Here is a 25125-nt window from a genome sequence, read left to right on the forward strand (position 1 = left end):
CCCGTCAGTGGCAGAGCATACGAACATGCGACTCTAGAAACCAGGTTTCGATACCCGTAGTGAGCAGATAGCCCATTGCATAGCCTTGTGTTCAACTTTAAACTTACAAACTGCCTCTAAATTCTTCTTGTCTTTAATGTTAACACGCATGTCTCAAACGTTTTTTTAATGCCATTGTCTTTGTGTCAGTGTAAGTACACGATTAGATATGTTAGGGTTGATATATATATATATATATATTAGGACTAGTAAATTTATTTCACTGAACTCGGCAAAACGAGAAAGTATGCTCTGAATCGAGTATTTCAAGCCTAACTTTGTACATGGTGTCGTGTTTAAAGATTTGATAAAGATGATTTAAGTCGTTGGAGGGCTCTACTTTTATTGTTATTCAAGAACACTAAGAAAGGGTTAGATAGACAGAACTTTCTTTCTGTTATATTCAGTCACGTACTATAAATGCATCTAGAAAAATTATTTAAAAAAAATTCAGTTAAAATGAGGCTTGTTCCCATTCGCTATTCGTGTGCTTTTATCTAAGCTCATATTTAAGAAAATAAGCACAAGGAAAAAAAAACCGAACTGGTAAATGGCGCAGATGTCTCAAGGAGCATAACTAATATAATTAATAGCTGTTGTTGATTTTTAAACAGACATTATAAATTTGGAAAACTCGCTTTCCCGGGCGGTGACGAAATAACATCATATCGTATAATCTGGTCCTCCAATGGCACAGCGGTATGTATGTGGACTTACAACGTGGCGGGCAGAGCCAGATAGCCTCTTTTGTAGCTTTGTGCTTAATTTCAAACAAAAAAAAAACAATCTATGAAGATCTCAAATTGCGCATTATTATTAAGGACAAAAACCACCTAATTAGCTATCTATGCTCTGCCTACAACGAGTATCAAAACCCGGTTCCTAGCGTTGTAAGTCCGCAGACTCATGCTGTTAATATCAATAGATAAAGAAAATAAGACTACTTCAGATTCGAAACTTATGGTTTCCGGAAAGATTATTTAATTAACTAAACTACGAAATATGCTGATTGTCATGATTTCTATTCTTTTATTTTTCGAACATTCTTAAGCTATGCCAAACGGTTTGTAGACTCGAGTCTCTGTTTATTGTCAAGTGTTTCTGGAAGTGTCGAATGATATCTTAAACTACTAATTTCATAAAAAATATCAGAATTCTATAAAGCCCAATGAAAGTTTGACTGAAACATACAGTCATGTGAAAAAGTTAGTACACCCTATGAAAGCCTGTGTGTTTTGTAACATTTTTGGATATATAGATATTTAATCTCAATTTTAACAATACTGAGAGATTATAGGAATATAACTAAACAATTAAAACTGAAGAGAAGACTTTTCAAGATCTTCTGTAAATGTAATTCTACAAAAATGCATATTCTAACTGAGGAAAAAGTTAGGACACTCCCACATTTATTCCCACCTAAAATGGCTCAACTCACACACAGGTGTATCACACCAGATGCACGTGAGTAGAAGATCGTCACTCAGCATTTTGAATGAGGCTTGCCCGATTTAAACCTCAGACATTTAGTTTGGTGTGCTCCTGACTGTTGAAGTGAGAGTAAGCACCATGGTGAGAGCAAAAGAGCTGTCTGAGGCCTTCAGAAAGAAAATTGTAGCAGCTTATGAGTCTGGTAAGGGATTTAAAAAGATCCCAAAAGATTTTGAAATCAGCCATTCCACTGTCCGGAAAATAGTCAACAAGTGGACGGGACCTACAGCAGGCTCTGGCTACTGTTGATGTGAAAGTGCATGCCTCTACAATCAGAAAGAGACTGCACAAGTTTAACTTACATGGGAGGTGTGCAAGGAGGAAACCTTTGCTATCTAAGAGAAACATTAAGGCCAGACTGAAGTTTGTCAGAGAGAATGTTGACAAAGACCAGGACTTCTTGAATAATGTTCTTTGGACAGATGAGTCCAAAATTGAATTATTTGGACATCAGAACAGAGGACATGTTTGACCTAACCAAATACAGCATTCCAGAAAAGAATCTCATACCAACTGTGAAGCATGGAGGTGGAAGCGTTATGGTTTGGGGCTGCTTTGCTGCAGCAGGACCTGTTCAGCTCACAATCATTGAATCCACCATGAATTCTACTGTGTATCAGAGAGTGCTTGAGGAACATGTGAGACCATCTGTACGAAAATTAAAGCTGGAGCAGAACTGGACCCTGCAACACGACAATAACCTAAAATATACCAGTAAATCCACCAAGGACTGGCTGAAAACTAAGAAATGGAGAGTCCTGGAATGGCTGAGTCAAAGCCCAGATCTTAATCCCATTGAGATGCTGTGGGGTGACTTGAAACAGGCTGTACATGCAAAAAATCCCTCAAACATCTCACAGCTGAAAGAATTCTGCATTGAGGAGTCGGGCAAATTTCTTCAGACCGATGTCAGAGACTGGTAGATGGCTACAAGAAGCGTCTCACTGCAGTTATTTCAGCCAAAGGGGATAACACTAGCTATTAGGGGTAGGGTGTCCTAACTTTTTCCTCAGTTAGAATATGTATTTTTGTAGAACTACATTTACAGAAATTCTTGAAAAGTCTTTTCTTCAGTTTTAATTATTTAGTTATATTCCTTTCATCTCTCAGTATTGTTAAAATTGGGATTAAATATTTATATATCCAAAAATGTTACAAAAATGCACAGGCTTTCATAGGGTGCCCTAACTTTTTCACATGACTGTATACTCACCAAAATCACGGGTTCGAACCCTATCAAGTAGATTCTTCTTCGGAATAAAAATTACGTTTACTTAAGTTTCTCTATTTATAAATACCACTTTACAAGTTAGAGAATTTTAATTAGACTCACGAATTTCTTGAAAAAAAAATGTTCTTCATTTAACGGGAGGCCCGGCATGGCCAGGTGGTTAAGGCACTCGATTCGTAATTTGAGGGTCGCGGGTTCGAATCCTCGTCACACCAAACATTCTCGCCCTTTCAGCCGTGGGGGAATTATAATGTGAGGTCAATTCCACGATTCGTTGGTAAAAGTTTTTGTATGTTTTCAATTTCGCGCAAAACTACACGAGGCTATATGCGCTAGCCGTCCCTAATTTAGCAGTGTAAGAATAAAGGGTAGGCAGCTAGTGTTCACCGCTCACCGCCAACTCTCGGGCTACTCTTTTACCACCGAATAGTGAGATTGACTGTTACATCATAACGCCCCACGGCTGAAAGGGTGAGCATGTTTTGTGCGACGGGGATTCGAAACCGCGACCCTTGGCCTACGAGTCGAACGCCTTAACTGCCTGGCCATGACGGGCCCGTTGGTAAAAGAGTAGCCCAAGAGTTGGCGGTGGGTGGTGATGACTAGCTGACTTCCCTCTAATCTTACACTACTAAATTAGGGACAGCTAGCACAGATAATCCTCGTGTAGCTTTGCGCGAAATTCAAAACAAACAAACAAACAAACATTATTTAATTGGTAAAGTCGCTCCGAAAAGAAAAAAAACATTTTTTCCCCTCATAAATCGTGAAACTGTGTACAGCTTCTAGTTTTGCAAGGACAAATAACTGTGTTATAAGTACAACAAACTATATCAAATTACGGGCACATATGGACAACGTATTTATATACACTGAAAACACGTGAAGAGTACCTACTTTGTTAAGTATGATATATAATCTATGGTATCAAATTCTCTTCCTCTCTCTCCGTTAAAAGCTTTCACCAAAAGCCCACATATCTAAGTGGAAGATAAATGCGTTAAAATGCTGTTCGTAACAAATTTCTTTGAAACAACGTAACAATCTCCCCTCCATTTCTTCTCTTTCTCGTCACCATGCGTTTAAGTGCTGCACTATATCGCTAGCAAAACTATTTGATTCCACGATCCAAAACACCCGATGCCCATGATGAAAACAGGGAAGGTGTCCGATCCAAAAATCATTTCTTAAAAGCACGTCATTCCTCTGTTGGAGAGATATCACAGCAAGTTAAAAACAAAACAATGAGCTGTGCAAACTATTACAGACCATGCAAACATTTCATGATGCTGAAAATCTAAATGGTCTTATTATTCAGTGTTTAATAATATCAGCATTCCTTTTCCGGGTTAGGGGGAGTGAAACCAAAACTGTCAAATCTGAAAGACTATAACTTAGTACAGCAGATGAGACCATCAATTTAAAGTTTATCTCGAGGATAACAATGCTGGATATTTTACCGACATGTGGAATAGAGAATTGATTTTGTAATTTTGCTTTCATATGGAAAATAGCGAATAATTGTTGTTGTGTTTTTAAAAACAAGAAAAATAGATTGTTTTTATTTTCTGTATGAAGAGAAAAACTCTTGACCATACAGTAAGAAAATCTGTATTGAATACAGCCATTTTGATCTATTTTGTACATTAAAAAAAACGTAGATAGAGACATAGATATTTCTCAGAAAAAAGACATTTTCTGAAAAACCGGATGACCTTCATGATGTTACTAAACTCCTTTTATGTAGATATCACTCATTATACTCCACCAGTTTACAGAAGAAAGGCCCGTCCATCGAAAGCGTTCAGTTTATGGAATTTTTATTCATTTCTAGAAAAAATGATGTTAGAAGAGTCTACATGTATGAAAATAAGGTAATTTACTCGGTATTTGAGGAATGACGAGTAGGTTTAACGTATCTTTAACTCTGAGTATAAGTAACCTTTTTATTCTGCGATTCTCAATGTGCGTCCAAGACGTTTTCTTCTGACGTACAAAACGTGGAGTTTAAGATGAAGTTCAACAAACTTGTGACATTTCCACTCATGCAGTTGTGTATGAACTAAAGATGATTATTGTACCCATTAGTACCGCCCAGTCTTCAGAGTTCCACTGTAGAGAGGCTCAACCGTGCCCCAAGGGGTTTTAAGGACTTGTCCCCCTAGCGAATCGTTTGTTGATTACAGTTTAATTGTGTAAGATATAAAGTTCTGCCATTTTTAGTTTCGGAAAATATTGTAATAACGACATCTGGTGTTAAAGTGACTGTTATCTCTCAACATTTTAATACGGTTTCCATTTTTTTTATTCGATCTGTTGTTTTGTTGTTATGTGCAATTGACACATTTCTCACTGTAACCCACCAGATGTCTGTTCTCATTAATGAAAAATATTATTCTAAATATACCTTTTCTCTCGAGAAACAGGTAGGCTTTAGTATTATTATATGCGCGAATAGTGAAAGTATTGAAATGATAAATTATGTTTAGTCGGATTGTTATAACACGTCTTATGTGCACAGAATATCCTTGTTTCTAATACTTACTGAGAGTTCATTTCTGTTTCCTCTTTCAGTCTCTTTGTTTAATAGTTACTTTTTGTAAGGTCCGAGTTCAACCTTCATCACACTTCATCATAAGGGTTGATTGAGTTCAACCACACTTCATCATAATGGCTGAGTTCAACCACATTTCCCTTCGAAATGTAAGAACGATTGCGTACAAAGAAAATCTAATATTTTTAACTTCAGAAAATTGATCACATCTGATATGGTAAGATTCTTTTACTGATTTTCCCGCGTAATCTATAAACGTTTAGGTAGAACTTGTTTCTGTATTTCTCGTACAAAATTTAGATTGGATATTGTTTTGGTTCTATTAAAAACATTCGGATTGGACATTGTTTCGTGTATGTAAACATACCTTAGTTATAATCCGTTTTTCACATTCAAAACTTATTTAGATTTAATTTGGTTTCGTTTCTATTAGACTTAGTTTCGTGTTTATAAAACAATGTTTTTGTTAGACGTAGTTTCGTTTTTATAACAACGTTTCCGTCGGACTTGTTTTATTATATTATTTTTATGTTTTTCTTTAGTTTTTAAATGATTGTCACTTCTTTGGTGGAGAAGAGATAAAATACATAAGGAGTTGGACGCTTTTAAAATATTTGCTTTTTTGTTTGTTTTGAATTTCGCGCCAAGCTACTTGAGGGCTATCTGCGCTAGCCGTCCCTAATTTAGCAGTGTAAGACTAGAGGAAAGGCAGCTAGTCATCACCACCAATCACCAACTCTTGGGGCTACTTTTGTACCAACGAATAGTGGGTTTGACCGTCACATTATAACGCCCCATCGGCTGAAAGGGGCGAGCATGTTTGGTGCGACCGGGATTCGAACCCGCGACCCTCGGATTACGAGTTGAACGCCTTAGCACGCTTGGCCATGCCGGGCCTAAATATTTGCTTCAACCTTTTTATATGCATGTAAATGATATACAGATATGTACACTGTTATAAAAGCTATTTTTATAATAGAGACAAACACTAGGTGAAGTACCGTGTTATTATAAGTGTGTGTGTTTTCTTATAGTAAAGCTATATCGGGCTATCTGCTGAGTCTACTGGGGGGAATTGAACCTCTGATTTTAGCGTTGTAAATCCGTAGGCTTACCGCTGTCCCAGCAGGGGATATTATAAGAGACAAATCTATGTTAATAATACACAATATTTTTTTTGTCCAGAAATTAATGTCCCCCGCTGGGAGAACGGTAAGTTTATGGAGTTACAACACTAAAATTAGGGATTCGATTCCCCGCGGTAGACACAGCAAATCGCCCTATGTGGCTTTGCTATGAGAAAAACACACACTTGAGAATATGACACTGCTCAAACGTTGTACGCGTGGACATTGATTTAAGACCAAAATTTTTATTTCTTTGTTAATTACAAAAATTAGTTATTGTTTGTTTTAAATTATATCTGATGCAAACAGTGAATGGCGTAGGTGCTAAAGAATCAGGTATGGAATTTGGTAACGTTGTTGATGAGGTGTAACTTAAGAATCGTTTAAAGCTAACCATAAACAGAGAGATATTCCTCTAGTAATTTGGTTGTTCAGTATCGTAACAAGTACTGCAAAAAAACGTCATTAATAATGAAGAGAAAACGAGTTTATTTTGATTAGCATTACGTAAAGGGAAAAAAGAGAAATTGTAGTCATCCAAGTGTGTGATGCAAAACCAATTAGAGATTTCAGAATGTTGCATTTCCTGTAAAGGTTCAGTCAATCGTATTACCAGAAGAACCAGGTTGATCAGGGAAAGATAAGCACATCTTTATTGGAGGAAATCTTTCTTATTCATTGCGTCAGAATAAGTTTCGTGAGCCAACAATTATGAGATTTTGTATTTGTTAACAGCAATGTTAGCGGTGATCCTGTTTATACCTCAATGTCTTTCCTTTTGTAAAATGTAACTACGCTAATCAGTCAATGCTTGACAATTTTGTTAAAATTCCTGTCGTCGAGATTTCTTATAACTGATTGAAGATTTTCTGAGTACAGCTTACGTAATTTGAACTCGTTCCAGCGGTGGCCCGGCATGGCCAAGCGTGTTAAGGCGTTCGACTCGTAATCCGAGGGTCGCGGGTTCGAATCCCGGTTGCACCAAAACATGCTCGCCCTTTCAGTCGTAAGGGCGTTATAATGTAACGGTCAATTCCACTATTCGTTTGTAAAAGAGTAGCCCAAGAGTTGGCGGTGGGTGGTGATGACTAGCTGCCTTCCCTCTAGTCTTACAGTGCTAAATTAGGAACGGCTAGCGCAGATAGCACTCGAGTAGCTTTGCTCGAAACTCAAAACAAACCAGCGGACAGCTCTGTTACTTCAATAATCTCGACGACAACACAGTTTTCAGTCGTTAAAAATGAATTACAGTGAGGACATTCCTGGAGTTAGTAAGTCGTAATTTGAATACTGAGCATACACACAAAAATGGTTTCTGGAATAAAAAGGTAAACTGTATATATTAATTTCTGCCTTTCCAAAACCGCTAAAGTGAAAAGCGAAACGGCATGTATCAATCTCTACTTTTATCAAATTACTAATGTGAAAAGAGAAACACATGCATTAATCTCATCCCTTACAAACCGGATTTAGATACTTATGGCGGGTTAAGTGTCTCCCCAGAATTTAAAGTTTTGTTTAATTCGTGTGAAAAGCTATTAATATAAAGAACCAACGTTTAGAAACGTGCACATAATATGAACTAAAGTCAATGTCTAAAGTCTTAGTTTTTATTGCAATATACATAAACGGAATTACAATTTCAAATTCCGTTCAGTTAAAAATTTTATTTAGTCAGGTTTTTAACCAGGTGGCGCGCCAGTCTTAATATTCTCATGGGAAATTGTTAAACACCAACTTCAAGCTCAGGTCAGGCATAGCCACGTGGTTAAGGTATTCGACTCGTAATCCGAGAGTCGCGGGTTCGAATCTCAGTCACATCAAACATGCTCGTCCTTTCAGCTGTATGGGGCGTTATAAAGTGACGACCAGTCCCATTATTCGTTACTAAAAGAGTAGCCCAAAAATTAGCGGTGGGTGGTGGTGACTAGCTGCCTTCTCTCTAGTATTACACTGCTAAATTAGGGACGGCTAGCACAGATAGCCCTCGAGTAGCTTTGTGCAAAATTCAAAATCAAACAAACAGAACGTTAGGAGTAAAGACAATTCCTGCCTTTTATGAAAACACGACCACATATATTTGCACCACGTACTAAGTTTTAACGTGCTCATAAGCTCGGGTTTCTCATGCAACCTGAATACACACGTTAAGATATTTATGGGACTAGGGTACTTGAAAATTCTTATGTACATGCGAAGGGACGTCGCACGTTCCTTTATATTGGACAAATTCCATTATTCTTCGTCGTTCAACCTTAATCTCACCTGGACTTGAGGTCGGATGTTCGCGTTTTTGTACTAAATAATACAGATTGCACTCAGGTGGCTGATACGAACAGCAACACTAGAGGCCAATCATGTTCGAGAACAGAGATTCGAACCAGTAATCTACAGATTGGAGGTCACTAGCTCTTTACTATCAGGACATTGCAAGACCTTTATTCTTTCAATTGTATACCGACATATCTGTTTTTTGAAGTAAAGAATACACAATAAACTCCATGAAAAATGAAAATAAGACTTCTACATGTTGTTTACTTGCTTCTAAGCCTAGCATTGTTAGTTAGATTTGAGAGGTTATAAGAAGTCCTGATAAAATTTTAAACGAAACTTTGAGTAAATATGGTCATCTTTTCTGAAGTCCGATTTGTTTATTTGTTTCAGATATTCAACACAAAATTATACAAAGGACTATTAATGCATGGACGTGCCGAATCTTGAAAGGATAGATTACAGGGAAACCAGCTACTTAACATTAACCCTGGGTTAACCAATGGGTTGCTGTTATGCGTTCGGATAGTAGACTTTGCCCGTCGGATCCAAATTGCGAGGCATGCTTTTATAGCAACGGGATACGAACCATAAATCTTCAGATTCACAGGGGACTGGCATTACCAGGTGTCTAAGGCGCTTGACTCGCAATCTGAGGGTCGCAGGTTCGAATCCCCGTTCTTGATCTTTTTAATAAAAAACCAACATTCACTGCTGTTTTTGAGTTTCTTGATACACGTTCTAGCTGTTATATTATTGACACAAAAAAAAGAAATAACGCTCCCAATGGCACAGTGGTATGTCTGCAGGCCTTTAATGCTAGAAACCGGGTTTCGATACCCATGGTGGACAAAGCACCGGTAGCCCTTTGTGTCTCTCTGTGCTTAACTACAAACAATGAAACAGAAAAATAGTCTTGTGTGTTTATTTATTTATGAGCGAGTGGGAAACATTTTTCTTGAATACCACAAGTCATCGGTGGTCACTTGTTTTTTATATATATCCGGATTTTAATTACAATCAGTTCGCGAAAATAAAGCTTAAAGTTTTCAGTTAAATATTCAGACTGAACCTTTTCGAATTCCAATAAAAGGAAAACAATTAGGCTTAAAAATAAACGTAGTTTTTGTGTGTATCGCGTACACTGTGCCCTCTAGAAATAATAATGTGTGTGTTTTCTTATAGCAAAACCACATCGGGCTATCTGCTGAGCCCACCGAGGTGTATCGAACCCCTCATTTTAGCGATGTAAATCCGTAGACTTACCGCTGTACTAGTGGTGTGCAATAAGAATGTAACAGCGAAGTTTCTTTCTCACGTGTGTTGTGGATATAGAGGCTTAAATAACTTAAATAAGCACTACTAATGATCTAATGTAATTTTTAATGAACGAAAATTAATATGAATCGAATAAAGTGTCAGGTTTCGTGTTTCTCAGTCATACTAAAAAAACATATCTTATTGTTTAATTTCTGCAGTGAATACCGGAGTATAAACGACATTTTTAATACCAGTAATTAAACGACCTTATAACATATTTGTTATTTTTCTTGTTTAATTGGACACTCATCATTTCGTTTTACCGCCTCTAACTAAAACTCAAACCGTAACCTTGTTTAGGTAAAAATAAATTTGCTCTGCAAAAAAAAAAAAATTTTTTTAATCACACGCACGTGTCAGTAAACAATTTCCTTGGGCCGTTAAGTACCACGTTAAACTGTCACGAGCAAACACAGGAAGCTATGATACTTTCAAGTGTTAAAAATTTTTTGGTTTTGTTTATATATGTATATATAAATATTTACTGGACATCTATATTGTAACCTGAGTATATCAGAAACATTACTTTTTATATTCATTTACTTAAAAGTAGATAGAACAAAAAACCTTCTAATTCTGGGGTATATAATAACATCTTTTTTGTGTTCATTAAACTTAATATCACACACCTAAGCAATTATGGTCTTAAAGGCTCAAAACAACTCGAACTGTTGTGATTCAATTCGCTTCAAACCTGCACAATCACAACACAACCGGAATGTTGCATTTACCATGTATAAAAATCCTACACAGTCGCGAAATATCTAATTGTTGTATTTACTACTGTGTTTAAGGACTAGCGAGTAATAATTCGCTGGATTGCTCTACTAACCATTGTAGCTAAGCCTACAGTGGAACAACAGTATTAGTTTGTTATTTTCGTAACGTATCCGTGTGTACACAATATTACAGTTGTACACAAACTCTGTGCATGTTCAGATTAACTAGTTGCGTTTATTACTGTATTTCAGCCTTAGAATTTCCCAATAAATGTGCTCTTATGTTTACCATGCATTAGTTAAGCCTATAAGTTTAACTATATTATTAATTTTAACCTCAAATCGCTCTAATCTGATAGCTATTCAGTTGGTTATTTTTAGCAGGAATTGTAGACTTTTTTCTCCTCTTTGGAAACTTCCTTTAGAATAAAACTAGTTAATATTAGTTAGATAAAACTTTCACACTTACCTCGACACAGAGTTGTCAACTAAGGATACTCAACTGATAAACTAGAGTTGAAAACAAAACTGGAGAAAGTGGCAATCGGCAATTGACCGCGCAGACATCAACACGAACCAATCACGCAGCTCGTTTAGGGCTTTTGGGCTCAACTTGCAGCTGCCCAAGTATTTTCAACTGCGCGATTTTCCCAGTGATGTCCTGAGAACACTTGTGGTTTGAGATAAAAATTACGGTGACCTGAAATTAAAATTGGGCCACGGATTTAAAGACAACTCGTGACAGACATCCTTGTTACGCGATACTGAATAGTTGACCGTTTGGTTAAGTATTTCAGACCACAGTCTCAGTGTCTCGTAAGGCAATGCACAGTCCTTGATATTGGGCCATAAAGAAACAATCTGCGTGTGTAAGCTCTCTACTGTTACCTGATTTATAAAGACACTATTTGTAACGAGTTCAAAGCTCTCTTACATTCAAGGTATTTTCGTTGGTTCGAGCAGTTCGGTTCGCTACACGAGATGTCAGCACGTGTAGGGGTGCACAACGCTTACGTGTTAAGTATTATAAAAGTCTGAACTGGATCCACAACAAGTAATACCAGCCCTGGAAAAGGAGTTAATTCCAGAATTTGTATTTACCTCATACGTATCCTATATTTGTGTGCGTTACTTGGCAGAGGTATAGAGTTACTGGTACTAGCAATGGGAAAAGGGGAGGCACCTTGTTGTTCATAAATTATATTTCTCCAGTGCAGCCTCTGGAATGTTATTTTATAACCTTCTTAACGTTTCAAAATAAACAATAATTTGAATAACTGAATACAAACTCGTATAAACAGAACAATTATTTCTATAACTAATTCAAAACCTGTATTTAATTATAATCCACTCATCTGAAATGTTACTTTCTAATGATTTCAGTAATTAGTTCCATAAGAGTTCTAATTAACACGTGGAAGTTATATCAGAGTTTTATTTGAAGGTATTTGGATTTCTTGTTTAAAGAACAACGTATTGGTTAAAATACTGGCTATGCTTTATTTTTATGTTCAAGAATTAATACATAGATTCTGAAACACAGCATTCCAAGTGTTTATTTCCCATTTGTGCAAGGTTCCAGTAGGGATATATCTATCCAAATTAAATATGATATACAGAGGTATATCTAACGTCTTAATGTTTATTACTATAAACAAACAATGGTATCACTGGACATTCATGTATTGTGTAAATATAATCGTTTTTATGTATAGATAGATACAATTAAACAATGTATTTTACTAAATTCGTGTATAAATATAAGCAACCATGACAGAATTCTATTCGTATACTTAAAAATACAAACCGTTATAAAAATTAACCTGAAATTACAGTCGTCTTCTAATAGGTTAAGGCCCCGGCATGGTCAGGTGGTTAAGGCACTCGACTTGCAATTTGAGGGTCGCGGGTTCGAATCCCCGTCACATAAAAATATTCGCCTTTTCAGACATGGGGCGTTATAACGTTATGGTCAATCCCACTGTTCGTCGGTAAAAGAGTAGCCCAAGAATTGGCGGTGGGGGTGGTGATGACTAGATGCCTTCCCTCTAGTCTTACTGCCTAATTAGGGACGGCTAGTGCAGATAGCCCTCGTATAGCTTTGCACGAAGTTCAAAAACAAACAAACAAACATCTTATAGGTTCTCAGTCCAATAACTAATAAACTGATGTCTTAGACCGGAGAAACTTGTTTTAGTTAACATGCAGTGTTATTATCTGCTATTACCTGCACGTGACATAGGTTTGTGTCGATTTCTCAAGTACGAATCAAATAGGTACGTGTGCTGGTCTTTCAAAGTAACTTATTTATATGCTACTGAATAATTTGTTAGAAAACGTTTTTACGTGTCTAGAAAAGAACACCTAACCCAACAAGAAAAGTTCTCATGCGATGTTGTGGGTTATATGAAGAATTAAAACGATTAACCCGAAGAGGAACTTCCGAATCACCAAGAAACGTTTTAATGCAATATTAGGACTAAATAAAGAGTTAAAACAATGGTTCTGTTCGGTTCATTCTTGAATAGAACAAGGTTTTCCAACAAAGTTAGTAGTTCCTAACTCACAGCATACACGAATATATAACCAGATGATCCATATTCGACTATGGCATTGTTGTCCACAAAAAGGAGTGATTCGTAGTCTCAACCATAATCTGAGCTTGAGCATGACTTAATTTTCTGATTAATTTGTGGTCTTTATGCAAAAGGGCATGAATCAAGAGGTGAAAGAGGTGTCGTAAAAGTTGTTGTATATCAACTAACAAATATTAGATACAACTGAAAGTTGTTTCGGTTCCTTTGACGGAGCCCTTGTTTCTTTCAGAAAAGCCCCCCCCCCTCCAAGAGGCACAGTGGCGTGTCTGCGGACTCACACCGCTAGAAACCGGGTTTTGAAACCCGTGGTGGGCAGAACACAAACACTCCGTTGTGTAGCTTTGTGCTTAATTCCAAACAAACAAACAAATATATCAGTTGAAGAAACTGGGTCTACTTAAACATCACACAATTCTCATGACAATACACTCATAAACCCCAGGGTACAGGAGGTTGCTCTTTCTAATTTTGACCAGGTTGCGAAGTACCCCTTTTAATGTGAAACCTGTGTATAACTGGCATGGGAATCTAGTTTGAATTTTGAATGTAATGTTTAAAACTGAAAATAAGGAGTTCTCAATCATTCTGCCTCCTATAAATATACTTCATATTTTCTCCCCACGAACACACCCTACCCCCATCGTGGCGTAACAGCATGTCTGTAGACTTGCAACGTTAAAAACCTAGATTCGATACTAGGGCAGAACAAGACAGCCCATTTTATAGCTTTGTGCTTAACTACAAACAAATAAACACCAAACGTGTTCGCCTTTTTAGCCTTGGGGGCGTTAAAATGTGATGGTCAATCCCACTATTCATTGGTAAGAGTTGGCGTTGGGTGGTGATGACTAGCTGCCTTCCCTCTAGTCTTACACTATTAAATTAGGGACGGCTAGCGCAAATAGCCCTCGGGTAGCTGTGCGCGAAATTCTAAACAAACAAACAAGTTAAAGTTTGGTTTGGAATTTCGTTCAAAGCTACACGAGGCCTATCGAAACAAGTTAAAGAAAATAAACCTTTGACTGATCATAGTAAATACCCAAATATCGAGACATAACATTTATATTACTTAATTATCAGTTGTATGTAGTATCTTATAAGTATGTTTATAATATCCGAAGCGTAACTGTAATATATTTATAAGCAATCTTCAAAATACAACAACGTTTTACGTAAATTACCTAGATTAGATACAACTACTTCATTTGTCCTTTTCGTTGAATTAAACTGCTATACGTAGAAGGAAAACAAAATTGTATATTACTGTTATTAAAATTGGGGGTGAGACCTGTCGTTTTATATTACTTTATGTGTTTATCCTGTAAGTGGATTATTATGGTAAATCCCCATACGGCGAAGACGGTTCTGTACATCAAAAAAAAAAAAAAGGTTTATTGAATTTGTATGGACGGGGTCATCTCTGAAATACTGAGTAGCTATTACAAATGTGGTAAAAACACCTCAAACATAAATACCATAAAGGACCAATAACGGAAATAGCCAGTTATTATTCACTTACGCGTTGGTTACCAAGGCAATACTTCATACACTACAGGAGTTTCCAGGAACTCCTGCAGATAAGGGAAAGTACCTCGACCATAAATAAAAATCTCCAAGACCAGTGTGTAAAGGCTGCCTTTATTGGCTACTGAATTTCGAGAACGTACAGGACTTGCAAGAAGATGGAAGAAAAACACTTCTCTCTTAACAGTGAATACCCAGAACACTTGATAAAGAAAAAATATATAAGATAAGTAGGAAGAAAATTACAAATACGCAGACGCGCTCCTCAGTATCTGAGGTCTCCATGGAAACATAGAGAATAAATGAACAATATACTGTAAGGACAGTTCCTAGAAACCACAAAATAATACAATCAGAGTTATCACACACACACCAAACCATCTAAAAACCTACTGGAAAGCAAAAACATTAGTTAAAGTATCTTCTGTGGGTGTATATTCCAATAAATTGAAGAAACAAAAAGAGTCAACTGAAGTTAGAATTCGGAGCATAGAGAGAAATGCACGAATCAGCATCAGGTGTTGCCCATCATGTGAAAGAATACCATTATATAAATTGGAATACTACTAAGATAATAAGATATGGATCTTCCACGAGAAGGATAAAGACAAAAGAGGCGCTTTATGTCCATGTAACTGGTAAAAGACTCTGTTAAATTAGTATGGAATTCAGTGAAACCTGGATATCTCTCTTAAATGGCCCCCCCAATAGTACGGCGGTAAATCTATGGACTTACATCGTCAAAATCAGGGGTTCGATTCCCCTCGGTGGGCTAAGCAGATAGTCCAATCTGGCTTTGCTATAAGAAAAACACACACTCTCTTAAACATATGAAAACACTTACTTGATTCAAGTTCCAGAGTTTCATCCAGAAGATCCAGGATTGAGTCCAGATAACACAGCAAGTAGTCCTTCCCAGAATTTTTATGCCTTCATTTTATCAGTTAAACTTTGAATTAAATAAATTAATTGTTTATTTTACAACATTTTACAATTTGTATAGTAATATTTACTTTTAGAACATGCTCGACGTTTCGATCATTGGTGCAATCATTCTCAAGTGCACTAGCGATCGAAACGTCGTACATGTTCTAAAAGTAAATATTACAATAACAGTTGTAAATTGTAATGAAATGTATTTAATCAGTAAGTGAACGCAAAACGAAACTAAAAGTAAATGTTTGCTTCTTTGTTTGTATTAAAGTGAAGCCTCAATGGGCTATTTGCCGTGTCAATCGCAGGAATCGAACCTCGGATTTTAGTATTATTAGTCCTTGAGCTTACCGCGGCTCCAGCAGGGACAATCAGCTGTTGTTTTTCACGTCCCTAACTCTTCAATCTAACGATAATTCAATTTATTAAATTAAGTTATCAGTTTGGATTTTACATATTTTTGAAATTCCACAATTACTCAGGGTAACAGCGTTCGCGTAAAATGTCGAACAAATAATTTGATGAAACTGACCAAGTTAAGAAGCCATCAGGTTAAAGATTCATTTCCAACGCATACCTGTTCCTTTTGAAAACTAGGTTATGCTTAATCTATCACGAGATATTTGCAGACACGTGGGGGAAAACATTAAATTTAAGGACACCGAACAGAACGAGGGTATTGGAGCACACCCGAGGCTAGTGGAATTTAGTCATCCATTCAAAATATTTTATAATCTTAACTGAAGCCAATGACAAGCAAGAAAGCAAGTTAGTTCAGTTCGTAAAGGAGTACAGTGGTTACGTTCTTCTGTTTTCGCCCAGGTTGGTCGTACTGTTACGAACGTTAAACTTAGAACAAATAAATGTATATCTGAACTCGGAATAGGAGAAATGTTGAGTTGGCATTAATGTGTTTAAAATGTCATTAAACGATAGAAATAAAATGTTTTTGTAGAACAGTTTTAATATCAACGTATCTATCTGTCTGTTTGCTTTTGAACTTCACGCAAAGCAACACGAAGGCTATCTGCTCAAGCCGCCCATAATTTAGTAGTCTAAGACTAGAGGGAAGACAACTAGTCATCAACAGCCACCACTAACAAATAGTGAGATCGATCGAACATTATAATGCCCCCACAAATGAAACGGCGAGCATGTTTGTTGTGGCACGACCCTCAAATTACGAGTTCTAGCGCCCTAACCACTTGGCCAAATCTGTACCGCAGCCCTTAGAACATGGATTGACTCGATTATAAAACAGTGGTTCCCAAAGTCTTTTAGTCTGAGGCCCCCCAACCTATAAAATTCTTTTAATTGTTAACAAGTTGGCTTCCACACGACCCACCAGTGAGTCGTGCTCTATTTTGTTTTTTAATGGCCATTTCTTGGCTGGGACACAGCGGCTATATATACACTCCTCTCAAAAAAGTAATTGTAAAATGAATAGTAGGACCCTGAAAAGTATCATCAAAATAGGCTTGTGAGCCAATGTGTTAAGATGTTACTTATCAATTTTAAAAAATAATTACTAATGAACTTTAGTGATATTTATGAAGTCCTTCATCTATTAAATTGTATATTTGTAACCTAATATAGCTTTTTCTTATCAATTTAGGTATATATTATAAATTATACTATTATCAATTTGTTATCTTTGGGTCAAATTTATAGACTGACGAACAGTTAAATAAACACTTAATTTTAGTTAAGGTTATCAATTTTCGTTTTAAGATATGATGTAATTCTGTAACTTAATCGTAGTTGTTATTGGTTTATCGTTTACCTAGAATTAAAATTAACTAATCATATTTGTTTTCGGCCCAAAATTTGGTGACTCCCACTTTAGGAAACATTCCTCTAACACACTACACACACAGACATATAGTTGGATGTTTCTGAGCAGAATAACCAACTAATGAACATGGTTAATTATTTACAAAAGACTCAAACGTTTAAATTTATAAATATTCTAAAGGTGACTTGATAAAAGAAGGAAGAGAAGATATTGGTACTTACGGTTATTGTTATGTTGTTGTAGGCATTAGACGCCCAGTAGAAGCGAATGAGTGATTCTAGACAATGTTTGTTGTTTTTTGCCGATTTCTAAATCGTTTTAGTTACCTTCAAGTGAACGCAAGTGGTCAAGTCCATTCGAATCAAGGGAGACCTTGCTTGCATAACGAACGTAACTAAGTACGGAGTTTAATAATATTGAACGCTCAAAGCAGAAGATAAACCTATGGAAGTTGGTATGGATAAAGGCAACCACAGCCAGGACAAACAAACGCTGACCTTGACGGGTCTTGAAAAATTGAAATACCCAGAATTGGGGTATTCCGCAAAAGTCAAGGCGTATTCGGGCTTCCCCAGATTACCGACACCCGAAGTGATCTGGTTGTGTTCGTATTGTGTGGTTGTATTATAGATAATAAAAACTCCTCGTGTATACGTAAAGTCTCTTTGTCCACAACGACCACAACTCTTATATTCTTTAATCAAAGTGAAAGTTTGAACTTCTGTAGAACCAGATACAATTTAACCATTTTACAAAGTAGTTCTTAAAATATCTATCATCGTATAATATCACAATACAAGATTGAGTAAGTAATATTAAACCTGCTTTGATATTCTAAACCAGCAAAACATGTAACAACCATAGCCGATATAAACTCAAAAATGGAACGACATGTATACGAACAACATTTTGACACTACTTTTTTGTTTGTTTGTTGCGTAAATTTAGCTTTGAAGTTATGTCATATAAAAAACTGTACCAACAAGAATTTCATGAAAAAATTATAATATTTGGTGCAGAACAATGTAATATAGCTATTTTTAAAGTCGTGGGAAGCTACATAGAAATTTTCAGATGATTAAGATATGCCACGCCAACTTACTTGTTTGCTTCTCAACATAATTCATAATTTAATGACCATAAAACCAGTTTAGTTTGTCCTGTGTGTTCTTTTATGTTTTTTTATTTGTCTAAATATGAAAACATAAAAATGTCACACGAGCTATTTTATAAAGAATATAGGATATAAATTATGAATGTTTCGACCAACAGCGAAACACCGTTGCGGACGATGCTACTAATGTCCTCATTTCTACAAGGAAATAAAAGACAATGTAACCAGTTTTATGAAGAATCTCAAATCATTGTTTTCCTTTCTCGAAACTGGTAGAAATCCGAGAAAGTTTTGTCACTTTACCTACTTGTACTGATTGCTCCAATCTTAACTGATATTCAGTTTTTATTACAATAATTAAAACAGTAGCAAAGAACTTTGAGATTGTACTCACTTTCCTTGTTCCAATCTGTTTAACTAGCATGTTAACGGAAGACGAAAGTAACACAAAGCACAGTAAGAGAGGCGACTGTGACGTAAAACTCGCATAGAAGTAGGAACAAAAGTTAACAGATTTATTATTTATTTAAATAAAACTACCTTTCGCCATCTACAGTCAGTTGTGGGAATGTTGTTGTTCCTATTGACATAAAACCGGTTAATAAAATCGGACCTTTCGAGTAGAAAGAAAACTCAGTTTTATTAAACATCCACTACGGTTCCGAAAATGTCAGAGTCAAAGTAACATATCTACGCCAACAATCACTAACAGAAGTAAATGAATAACGAAAAAAAAAAAAAGTGCTCTGGTGAGACAGCGTTACGTTTAAGAACTTAAAACGTTAAAATCCCGGGTTCGATTCCGAGCGGTGGACCCAGCAGAGAGCCCAATGTAACTTTCTTCCAAAACAATCGATTGAAAAACATCCACATATAGATGAATGTTACTGAGCTTGGGAATATAAAGGTGTGTAAACTGTTAGTAACATTCCTGCATCAAACACAACCTGAATATAAGGGTGTTTAAACAGTTATTAACATTCCTGCATCAAACACAACCTGAATATAAGGGTGTTTAAACAATTATTAACACCCCTGCATCAAACACAACCTGAATATAAGGGTGTTTTTAAACAGTTATTAACACCCCTGCATCAAACACAACCTGAATATAAGGGTGTTTAAACTGTTAGTAACATTCATACATCAAACACAGCCTGAATATGAGTGTTTAAACAGTTATTAACATTCCTGCATCAAACACAATCTGAATATAAGGGTGTTTAAACAGTTATTAACATTCCTGCATCAAACACAACCTGAATATAAGTGTGTTTAAACAGTTATTAACATTCCTGCATCAAACACAACCTGAATATAAGGGTATTTAAACTGTTATTAACATTCCTGCATCAAACACAACCTGAATATAAGGGTATTTAAACTGTTATTAACATTCCTGCATCAGACACAACCTGAAGAAATCACAATCAACAGCTAAATAAATTTATTCGTTTTGTAAAAAATATGTACAGATATTTTTTTTTTACTTTTTATAGATATATTTGTTATCTCTGTTTTACTGTCGCATTAATTAAATGTTTTCCATTTCTTTCTTCTTTTCTTCTTCGTAATAAGCGAAAACACAACTTGGTATTGTTACATTCTTTATATCTTCCACCAAAATACGATGATATCTTGCAATTGCCTTATTGATGTTACGTATGATATAATGTTTGTATAGTTCGCAGGAAAAGACATTCATGGTTGTCCGATGCTTTTTATTCTATATATTTTAACTGTGAGTCATGTTTGTTTGTTTGTTTTCGAATTTTCCACGAAGCTACACGAGGGCTTTCTGCGCTAGCCACACCTAATTTACCAATGTAAGACCAGAAGAGGGAAAGCAGCTAATCATCACCATCCACCGCTTAATCTTGGGCTACTCTTTTACCAACGAAAAGTGGAATATAACGCTCCCACGACTAAAAAGGCAAGCATGTTTGTTTTAAAGTGGATTCGAGCCTGCGACTCTCAGATTACGTGTCAAGCGTTCCCTAACCTCCTGTCCATGCCGGGCTCCAAGTCGTGTCCAAAATTTTATGTCATTTATAGGACAGAAATATGTTTTTTAAAATTATAATTACATGAAATAAAACATTTAAATTTGAAATCCAGCTTTTCGTGTACTCTGGTGTTTTTTTCTTCAAAACGTTTTTGTTATTGTTTTAAATTAAGCACAAAGCTACACAATGGGTTATCTGTGCTCTGCCCACCACGGGTATCGAAACGCGGTTTTTAGCTTTGTAGGTCCGTAGACATACCGCTGAGCCACTGGGGGGCTTTTTTTCAAAATGAAACAGAAACTTCATAGGTTTTGGGGTCTGCGAAAAAAATAGATTAAAAAAGGGTTCTCGGGTTATTAAAGATTGAGAACCACTCACTAATCTAGGCTGTTAACGGGCAAATGTATATTATGCAGCTTCCAAGGTGTCACGTATTGAGAGATTAATTTTTCTCGCATATCTGACCTTTCGAACTTTAAGAAGATGCTCTGAGTATGGAGTAGTTAGGCATCGAAAATGTGGCGCTCAGTATGAGACTAATATTATGGAAAGGTTTTTTCACTTTGTGTTTTTATCGTGATGAGGCCAATAAGTCCCCCAGACATTCAGTTAAGCAAGTGGTCAATGTCGTTTGATGAGGCTTTCATACTCTATGTTAACATAAAGTTCTATTAGTTTCTGAGATAATGACCTAGCTATTTGTTTAACAGAAAAAGTGGCAAACACCTTTGACAGGTTTCAAGAATGGTACTGCACACAAGGTGAAAATGTCATGAGCATTGCAGGATAGGACGGATGATTTCTTTTTGTAGAGCTACACTCTGTCCACGACGAGGAGTCAAACCCCGGATCTGTTCGTTGTAAGACCGTAAACTCGCTACTGAACCACTGGCAAACTGAAAGGATTAAAAAGGTTTATGACAGCAATATAGCACGTTATCAAACTGGAACCAGAAATGTGACGACAGACTTGGAAGTTCAAACTGATAGCTTTCTATATCCAAACGCAGTTTACACTAGTAGTAACACCAAGGGTTAAATGCTGAGGCGTGGCCAAGGTATACGTAAATGATCTACTGACCTACATAGACGTTTCCTAGCGTTATCTGAAAACTTTGGCATTTCGGAGGCAGTCATCTGGTTTAAAATGCACCCACCTCACACTGATGACCCAGTTCGTAACCACAAGAGCAGAAACTTAAGTAAATGTCTCATTAATTAGTACCATACTGTATAGACGAAATATACATTTCTTTGATTTATCTTGGTTGGGGTTTGGTTTGTTTTTAATTTCGCGCAAAGCTACACAAAAGCTATCTGCTAGTGGGATTGACTGTAATTTATAACGCCCCCACGGCTGAAATGGCGAGCATGTTTGGTGTGATGGCGATTCCAACTCCCGAACCTCAGATTACGAGTCGAGTGCCTCAACCACCTGGTCATGCCGAACCTTGATTTATCTTATCAATACCAGATATCGTTTATGCAACCACAGTAACAAAATGAAAGCTTCCTCTTCCATACGCAAAAACAAACAGACAAACTTCTATTTATAACGCCCTCTAGATACTGATTAGAAAATGTGGTTGCCATCTTGGCAGAAGATTCGTGTTTTTATAATTATGAGAATGAAATATAAATTTTTTTATTGTATTATTCATATTTTATACTGATGTATAATCAAATTTAAATGACAGCGTAATATAAAATGACATAATGAATTCATTTTCAAAATTATCTCAAAATATTTAGAAAGAAATTTCTCGCTTATCGAATATTAAGAGAACCACGTTTACTGAGAATTAAATAATCAAACCATTTATGTTTGTTTGATTTCGCGCAAAGCTGCACGAGGGCTATTTACGTCAGCCTTCTCTGATCTACCAATGATAGTGATAGACTAGATGGAAAGCAGCTAGTAATCACTACCCATAGCCAACTCTTGGACTACTCTTTTACTAAGTAACAGTGGGATCCACAAAAACATAACTACCCTGCAGTTGAAAGGCGAGAATGTTTAGAAACAATATTCTAAGTCGTATCTCAAGTATCCTGACTGTTACTACGGAATTACAATTCACGTCTCGAGCACACTGACTGCTACTACGGTCCCTCGCTGGTATAGCGGTAGGTCTACAAATTTACAGCACTAAAATCAGAGGTTCGATTCCCCTCGGTGGACACAGCGGATACTCCGATGCTATAAGAAAACACACACGTGATTGTTGCTAGGAAACTTATGTTACTTCACAGTACTAAATTATCCCATATACGTTAAAATACGAAATACTTGTTGATGGATCTACAATATCAGCTAGGTCAGTGATAAGTAAAAATATTTAAACGAGTATTATAAGTAATTTACTATATCACTCAGCATTGTGCATATTTTCTTTACAGTTTTGACCACTCCTTTTCCCTAGCCACCCCCACCCGGGAGTGAATAAAAATATTTCACGCTGAATGATGTTTTCAATTGTATTTTACTCATCACAGCGAACCTATATTTCTATTCGATTTCGAGAATGAAATTCTATTGATAAATGAGAGATTAATCTAAATTATAAAATTCTAAATGGTTTAAATATCCTATTTATTTCACTAGATCATTTGGGCCCTCACTATCATATCGTGATATAAGGGTCGCAGGTTCGAATCTCCGTTACACCAAATATGCTCGCCCTTTGAGCCGTGGGAACTTTATAATGTGACGGTCAATCCCAGTATTTGTTGGTAAAATAGTAGCCCAAGAATTAGCGGTGGGAAGTGATGACTAGCTGCCTTCCCTCTAGGCTTACACTGCTAAATTAGGGACGGCTAACGTAAATAGCCCTCGTGTAGGTTTGCGCGAAATTCAAAACAAACAAATAAATAATCAAGCCCTCATAATAATACTTATAAACCACACCGAGATAGAACAGGTTATTCGTTCAGGACGTTATAGGAACATTAGAAAACTCTGTCACTCCGTAATGGTGAAAGAGGGTCGGTTCAAACTTGCTATTACAAGATGTAATCAATGCCAGTCTACGTTTCTTCTTCTTTAGTTTTCGAAAGATGAGAAAACAGTTAACAAATAAAAACTTCCACTGAAAACTTCTGTTAGCAGACTACTGGAAGAAAATTCTATTTTAAAAATCGACAAGAGGGCGTAGTCTAATTATTCCGAATGTAATATAAAGTAAAGATAATTACTGATTTGAAGATAAAAAAACATAATATTATCACCAGCAATCAAACTACGATATATATTATATATATATATATATATATATAAAAAACAGTGTGAAAATAAATAAGTTCTCACCTCTTTGTTCGATCTTAAAAGTTTTAACGAAGAAACCAGTTCTCTTCTTTAGCACTAGATGGCGTTAAATACTGTATCTCGTGGTCATGGTTAATAAATATTTATTAAAATTAAGTGGAAAACGATATTTCGATCTTCTTGCTACTGTTTGTAACAATTCAGTTTTGTTTGGAATCCAGAACAAAGTAACACAGTGAGCTATCCGTGCTGTGTCCACCACGGTTTCTGACGGTGTGAGTGCGTAGACATGATACTGTACCACTTGGAAGCAATATTTTAGTAGATTACTCTATATTTTCTAATAATACAAATTTCATTTCTGTTTTCAAATAATTTCTCCCAGTTCAAATATAAAAAACAAACAAAGATAAAGTTAGGCTGTATTATTTTAGTGTAGGGTTAAAAAATAAAAGCAATTCCCATGATTGCTAACTCGTTGTTTTGATCACCTTATCTTTGTGACACTTCAAATAATTCAAAACTGTGAACTGTAGAATAGTAAATTATTATACCTACAAGTTCTTTCAAATATAGCCTCGCGAGTTTGATCGATAGAAAGCTGAAACGAACGCCCTCTTTAACGCACATAATTTTATTGGACGTGAAGATCACGAGGCTCACTTGCTTCCACAAATTAATAGTTCGAGATATTTTACGTATTATTTACAGGAAATGACGAATGTTCTGACATGGCGGTAATTACTATTAGACAAGTTAATATGTTATTTTGGATAATGGGTGTGGTTCCGTTAGTGGGCGGGAACAGATGAGAATGGACCTCCCTGTCACCTTTTAAGGAAAGCATTTGGTTGTCACTTGGTTATTAAAAGTCGATTCATTCTAGGTGCTTACCAATAAAAGATAAGTTTCTCTAACTGAATTGTTTTTAATACCGAATAATTATATGGTACTAATAACAATTTAACCAATGAAATGCCGTTTGGTTCGACTACCAAAATGTACAAATGTTTTGCATAAATAAATACAAAAAATTATTAAATATCTCACGCCAAAACATTCATCCAACTCTTCAGACGTTGCGTATAAATTCGTATAGAGTTGGTACAGATTTGAGGGAGAAACGTTCCAACAGTGCA

The 25125-nt window shown here is 36.2% G+C and overlaps 1 protein-coding gene across 16 annotated transcripts in view; it reads right to left on the bottom strand.

Moving 5' to 3' along the window:
- LOC143255041 (uncharacterized) overlaps positions 1-25125 on the bottom strand; it is a 198441-nt gene that overhangs the window by 132719 nt on the left and 40597 nt on the right. For 3 of the 16 annotated variants that reach the window (XR_013030418.1, XR_013030423.1, XR_013030425.1), the window contains exons 1-2: positions 17823-18062; positions 15718-15822 (exon numbers count right to left, since the gene is read on the bottom strand). The exons of 2 other annotated variants lie outside the window; for them this stretch is intronic. Coding sequence is in view for 2 of the 14 variants with exons in the window: in XM_076510062.1 (XP_076366177.1) it covers positions 15718-15741 (24 nt within the window). In the remaining 12 variants the exon portion in view is untranslated. Of the gene's footprint in view, positions 1-9095; positions 9400-11221; positions 11453-15717; positions 15823-17822; positions 18063-25125 lie in introns of those variants that run through there. 11 more of the 16 variants (XR_013030424.1, XM_076510063.1, XR_013030421.1 and 8 more) reach the window with 10 other exon arrangements.

The sequence above is a fragment of the Tachypleus tridentatus genome, chromosome 7, assembly GCF_004210375.1.
Source record: "Tachypleus tridentatus isolate NWPU-2018 chromosome 7, ASM421037v1, whole genome shotgun sequence".
NCBI lineage: Eukaryota > Metazoa > Arthropoda > Merostomata > Xiphosura > Limulidae > Tachypleus > Tachypleus tridentatus.